This window comes from Amphiprion ocellaris, chromosome 7, assembly GCF_022539595.1.
Source record: "Amphiprion ocellaris isolate individual 3 ecotype Okinawa chromosome 7, ASM2253959v1, whole genome shotgun sequence".
In the NCBI taxonomy this organism is placed as follows: domain Eukaryota; kingdom Metazoa; phylum Chordata; class Actinopteri; family Pomacentridae; genus Amphiprion; species Amphiprion ocellaris.
Window position 1 is genome coordinate 1,413,542 of NC_072772.1, and position 6,055 is coordinate 1,419,596.

Here is a 6,055-nt window from a genome sequence, read left to right on the forward strand (position 1 = left end):
AGGTAGGTACTGTCACTATTCCAAGTGTTAATACTTTCCCTTTGCCTGCCTGCAGAAACAAGGCTCAGAACCAAGCAATGCTACCAAGCAGTGTGAGCAGAACCAGTGCGCCCCCTGCGGCTGTCAAAAGGAATGAAACGTCGTGACCAGCGCTGTCTTGACTCGTCTCATGCCTGGCCCCGCCTCCACCCCTGCAAACGGCTGGAGGAAGGTGGGGAGAAGTGGGTATTTGTCCAGACAGTCTATCAGAGAGCAGAGCTAAAGCCAGAGGAGTGTTCAGCCTCCCCTCAAATGGATTACCAGCCATATATAATCCCTAATCTTACAGCGAGCACGGCAGATCAAACCAAATTCATTCACTTTTTTTTTCTACGTGTATTCTGAGCTCACATGCAACTGAGAGAATACCTTGTATGTTCAAGCTCAAAAATGTTGATGTGAGTCAGATTTCCCCATGAAGGAGCGACTCTCTGCAGTACTAAGAAAGAATTTCATCCTGCATAGGGGAAATGTGTGGGTCTTTCTGTAATGCAGACACTGCCTTTGTGACTGTTGCAGAGAGAGAGCGAGTGCAGGATGACCTTGAGCATGCTGTATGGAACTAAGTGTCTGTCAGTGTGGGTGGCTTTAGTCAAATGCAATCCACTTTTCCTTGGATAAAGCGCTGTAAATTGTTCGACACTTCAAATGAGCTTTCTTTAATTTAATACTTTGTTTCCAAGACGGTCAGACATATTGTATGAAGCACTTTGTTTTTGATATACAGTTTGTGACATTTCACACTTTTAACATTTTCTACTGATTGTGACGCATCTTGCCTAAGCATTTGTTTTCTTTAGTCAGATTCTGAAACAATGAATCTGAAATGGGACCTCGCGTCTTGTGTGAGAGTTGTTCATAAGCGCAGTGGCATGCTGATGCGATGAGCCAGTTTTCCAAAGCTGAGGGGTATGTGTTCCTAGATGCATGCAACACTAGTCACAACTGCTCTCCATCCTCATTATTTATTGATGGTGGAGTCTGTCAATAAATAAATAAATAAACACACCATTGCTGTTTGACTGCTACAGCGAAAAAAGCGATTGACAGCCGCTCACCATGGCCTCAACTGATCCGAAGAACTTGTGAACCTTTCCCCAGGTGGCATCACGCTGTCACACATTCGTAGGTTTCTTTGGAGAGTTTTATTTGCCTTCAACTACTTGGATTTCTCGAGTCAGATCCACCATTATATCTCCTTGGCAACGGAGGCCAGTATGATTCAACCATCCTGACAGATATCCATCTTTCTCACGATGTGGCTGCTATTTTGATGAGCAATTGGAAAAAAAGAATGCAATTTTTTATCAAAATTGTTAACCTTGATGTTTGTGTTATTTCTATTATTCATGGTCTTTGTAGTTATTTTGAAGTCTTCAAGATCAGATTGAATACATTCAGTTTTTGGATGTACATATTAACCCCATCAATAAGTCAAATTGAATTTATATAGCACAAGACATGGAATAAAATGCAACTCCAAGTGCTAACATAAAAGTAGTTGAAAGGAGCATAAGTTTAAATACAAAATAAAGTATGAAATAATAAGAAGGCTAATAAAATACAGAACAGAAAATGAGAGCAAAATTATATGTTGAAACAAAAGAAAACACCAAAAGAGTGTGTTTGAGATCCCATAGGTTATTATATCTTGTTGTTTAATGGAATCTTTATTGTTACCATGGCAACAACTACTCATCCATAGGCATTGAAAAATTACAATATCAGCAGCAAATGTCATTCTTACTGTGTAGATACTTCTGACACAACACAGTAAAATTACTCAAGAGCATAAAATGATGCACAAAACATGAAATTTGAACTTGAAATAAATGTTACTTCTTAACTATGAGTCACTCTGACACATGGCTATGGGCATCGTATCTTTCACTGCATACGTCTGAATTTAATATAATGAAAGTGAATTTCTGAGTAGTTAGATGTAACCATTTCAAAGCTTCTTGTTGTAGCTTAATTCATAGAAACAAACCAGTTGGGGAGTCTGCACTGTCAGTTAGAGGTTCTGATCCACAGATCTCTCCTAAGGCTGCCAGTTTCAGACAGTCATCCGTGTGGATCATGTACTGTAAATGCCAGTAAGTCCAGCCTGTTCTCTCACATTCATTCCCTGCCTGCCGACAGCACAGAGACCACTGAGTGGCACTGTTTTCATAGCTTATTTGCAGCCTTGTGAAGCATTGAAGTCACACAGTGTTCACTGTAGACAAGCTGTTTTGGGCACGGTTGCACGTGAGCGTGCTTGGAAGAGTGCAAGTACTCAGTGTACTTTGAGGCTGCTGTGTGCAGACTCTTCCAGACGTGGTGGGAATTTTACTCCGCTTCATCCTGCCCATTTCTTTTCTTTTCCCCTGCACCTTTTCCGCACTGTTTCCCATCGGCACCCAGGTTCTTGTCCCACTGGCAGAGCTCACCATGGAGAATTTGCAACTTATTTATCATGACTCTGCAGAAGCCACAGGTCTTGGGCTTAACAGGTGCTCAGGTCACATACTGGTATTGATGCACCCTGCCTGCATGGTTAGCTGATTGCAGGTGCCCAGCCTTTGTTTGTGTAGCCTACAACAGTGAGCGGTGATATGACTCAAAAGTCATCAGTTAATGCACTCTCAACAACCACTCATCATTTAACCACCAGCAGCTGATAGAAATAACACATTTTCAGTAACTATGAACTGTCTGGCTGGGTTAATGTTTTTCTGTGGCTTTGTCTGGTACCTGCGAGCAGGAAAAAACATGTCAGCACCCGTGATGTATTTAGTTGTTATTTCTCTGGCCAGGGAAAGGCTGAGTCACAGCACTCTCTTTCTGTCCCATCCTCCCTTTCATTTTCTCTGACCCCATGTGTCTAACACTTTTCTACATGTCTGGCAGCTTTACATTTGCCGCCTCTCTGAGTAAATGCATTATCCAAAATCTTTATACCATAGTGTTTCTATGTGTCTGGTGTGTTTCTTTATATTACTGGACTCCATGAGGGAAATCAGGCATGGGTAGAAAAGAGACACAAGTTATGACTCATGGCGCTACAACAAAAATAAACAGAAGAGGAGGAGATGTGTTTTTTTTCTTCCAAGTTTGTTTTTGCATGTTTTTTTCCATCACTGTAGATTTGAGACACAGTGTGACTTCAGACAGCCACATGTGACTGGGGCTGAGCAGTGGAAGGTGTGGCAGCTGAGGACTAGTATATAAGATCCAAACTAAGTCTGTTTCAGTATCTGCTTTTCCATTTCTCTCTCTTTGTTCCTCCTGCCATATCCTGGATTACCTTAGAACTGAGCAGAAATGGCAACAAAAGACGACTGATTTGCCTTAACTTGCCTGTATTTACATCTGTGAAGACACTCTGTAGGTGGGTGAGAAACTGTTTAGAGAAAAAATATGAAGGAAGAAAAAAAATCAATGCTAAACTGTGGAGGAATGCGGTTTTTGAAGATTTTTTTGAGAGTGTTATTGCTATCATTATGGATGTCTGATGTGGCATGTACAATTTCAATTCCAGACAAAGGAGCCTATAGGAAGAAGAGCTGCATGCTGTACAAGATGCTTTTTTCATGATTTGGACATTTCAGGGAAGAGGATGGCATATATATCCATATTTTGCAGCTTTTTCAACCCAAATGTAGTTTGTTATTGAGTACACTGGGTTTAAATAGATGCCAGTCATTTCTTAAAGGGAAAATGCAAAATAAAACCATTTAAGGGCAAAAATTAGAGAAAAGGACAGTTAATTTTCCTCTTATTAAGGTTAAAATTGTTGTTTTAAATGTTGTTTTAAAATTCTAGCAATAAAAAGAAATTAGTTTCCATGTATTTAACAACCTTTTGATCGGCTTCCCTGTGGAAATTTGAACAATAAATGATTATGTCTAGAGGCTGCTGACTCTTTATGTGTGTGGGAGAGAAGAAGCCTGGGCGGCTAAACCACAATGTGAAGGAAGGTTGCAAGAAGGTTGAATAAGAGTCTTTAGTGGAAAAAAAAATAAGTGGTGTAAAGAGATGACTAATTCTGCGTGGGAGGTCAGCCTGTCCCTGATCATCCGGCCAAGAGCCACCCCAGCACAGGGCTGTCACAAAGTCACCTTCTCCCTCAACATGCACTGTCCTGCCGTCGACTGTCAGTGTTTTCCTCCTATTTACATTAATTTACTCCTTTCTTATTCATCCTGGTGGGATAAATGGAAAACCTGTTCACCCGAGTAGTTACTGATTTTCATTTTGTTGCTTCACTTGAAGGTTTTCACATCTTTTTATAGTTGTATGATTCATTCTTTGAGGACCATTCAGAGTCTTAAAAGCTTTGAAAACTTTTAGAAAGCAAAATGAATAAAAATGAATGCATGCTTTTTTGAGTAAAGCATGCTTAAGATTCTTATTATAATAACATAATTCTATAGTGACATGTTGAACTTTTCCACCAAGCATGAGCAGCCGTTTATTTAGCTTCTCCACAGTTCAGTCCCAAAACATGCTAAACTCTCCTCTGTGTTTCATCCAAGTTCCTCAATATTCTAAAGGAAAACACAGTAGATAATAACACAGCTGTATAATGCTAATGCAGTGGTATCTAATGATTAGTTCCTGGATATCTGTGAATCAGCATGCCGAGCCTTTCTAAATGATTAGATTTAATAGCGTCTATATAGTCCAATTTCCTCCAGGGAGCAGTGGCTATTGTTAAAAAGCCAGAGTCACCAGTTAGAAATGAAGCTGGCAAAAGCAGGGAGGAAATGAGTCATTTGCAAGTGCTGGACTCATACAGTAACTGGCCACAAAAATACTGCATCTAAGTTTATCAGCTGCGATCGTGGCTGTGTTCGCTCATAATTTAACATATGGATGTGAATATTAACGAAGAGGAGCTCTGACCACGATTTATTTAAGCCATAAGAAACATCTATAGCTCTAGTATTTATCATGTTAGACGTGTGTTTGATAACTTTGGTAAATGCTCAAAATGCTGATTATTTTACTGTAAAAGGTAACCAACATGATTTTTCTACAAGAAAGGACATGTAAATATATAAGACAGCCAGTATTTGTTTAATCTGAAAGAACTGCTATAATATATATTAATAGAAACAGCTTTTGTCATGACTAAAGGTCATTATTTTAGCATCTTCCACACAACAGGTAAGTTTTTTTTGACTTATATATAAACCATCTGACACCTTTACTAGTATGTGTTAGTAAAGGTGTTACAATGTATTAATCTACTATAAATGTACCCAATAATAGACTCATAAAAATGACAATGAGAATTATTTAATGCATTAATAATTTATGATAGAGTCATTCTCATAATTATGTGTGCTTATTACTCAGCAATGATGCTTTTTTCAATTCTTAATTTTTGGGGGATTTTAGTGCTGCAGAAGATTTAAAAGGACAATAATAAACACAGTATTGAATTTCCCAAATAAATTCCCAGTGTGATGGTCAGTGGGTTTTATATTTTCTGTTCCCTGCTAAAGAAAAAGAAGCTCACAATTACCTTACAAGTACCCAAAATATTATTTCTCTCTTTTAAAAAAAAAGGTTCCTGTACAATGTATATGTACAAAATAAAGCTGGGTCCATGAAAAAATCCTTTTCCACATAAGCGAGCCAGCTGAGCCATATTAAAGACATATTTATGTGAAATTATCTCTTTTGCAGAAGACCTTTGTATTTGAGCAGACTACTTCTTGTTACCTAAAAATATGTTTTACCTTGAGACTATCTTGTGGAATATTTTCCACTGTGGCCACTTCAGACCAATTCATAAAACATCGTTTATTAGTGGAGTTCTACATCATTTCATTCACTTAAATTGTTTTGGCACTAAGTGTACAGTTTGAACTTTGGTTTCACTTTTACTTTCAAACTCCGCTCTAACATTGGCTTAGCGGCACATGTTAATGTGTGTTGCCAAACACTGCTGAAAAGTAAGAAAGAAATAGTGACGCCTTTAATTACCAAGCGAGTCGCAGATATTAAACTCAGATTGATTATA

General features: G+C 38.6%; 1 protein-coding gene across 1 annotated transcript in view; it reads left to right on the forward strand.

Moving 5' to 3' along the window:
• dph1 (diphthamide biosynthesis 1) overlaps positions 1–3,935 on the forward strand; it is a 68,036-nt gene extending 64,101 nt beyond the window's left edge. Inside the window, exon 12 of the mRNA XM_023272064.3 lies at positions 56–3,935. Within this exon, the coding sequence (XP_023127832.1) occupies positions 56–136 (81 nt within the window). The 3' untranslated portion in view covers positions 137–3,935. The remainder of the gene's footprint in view (positions 1–55) is intronic.
• Positions 3,936–6,055: the final 2,120 nt, after the last annotated feature.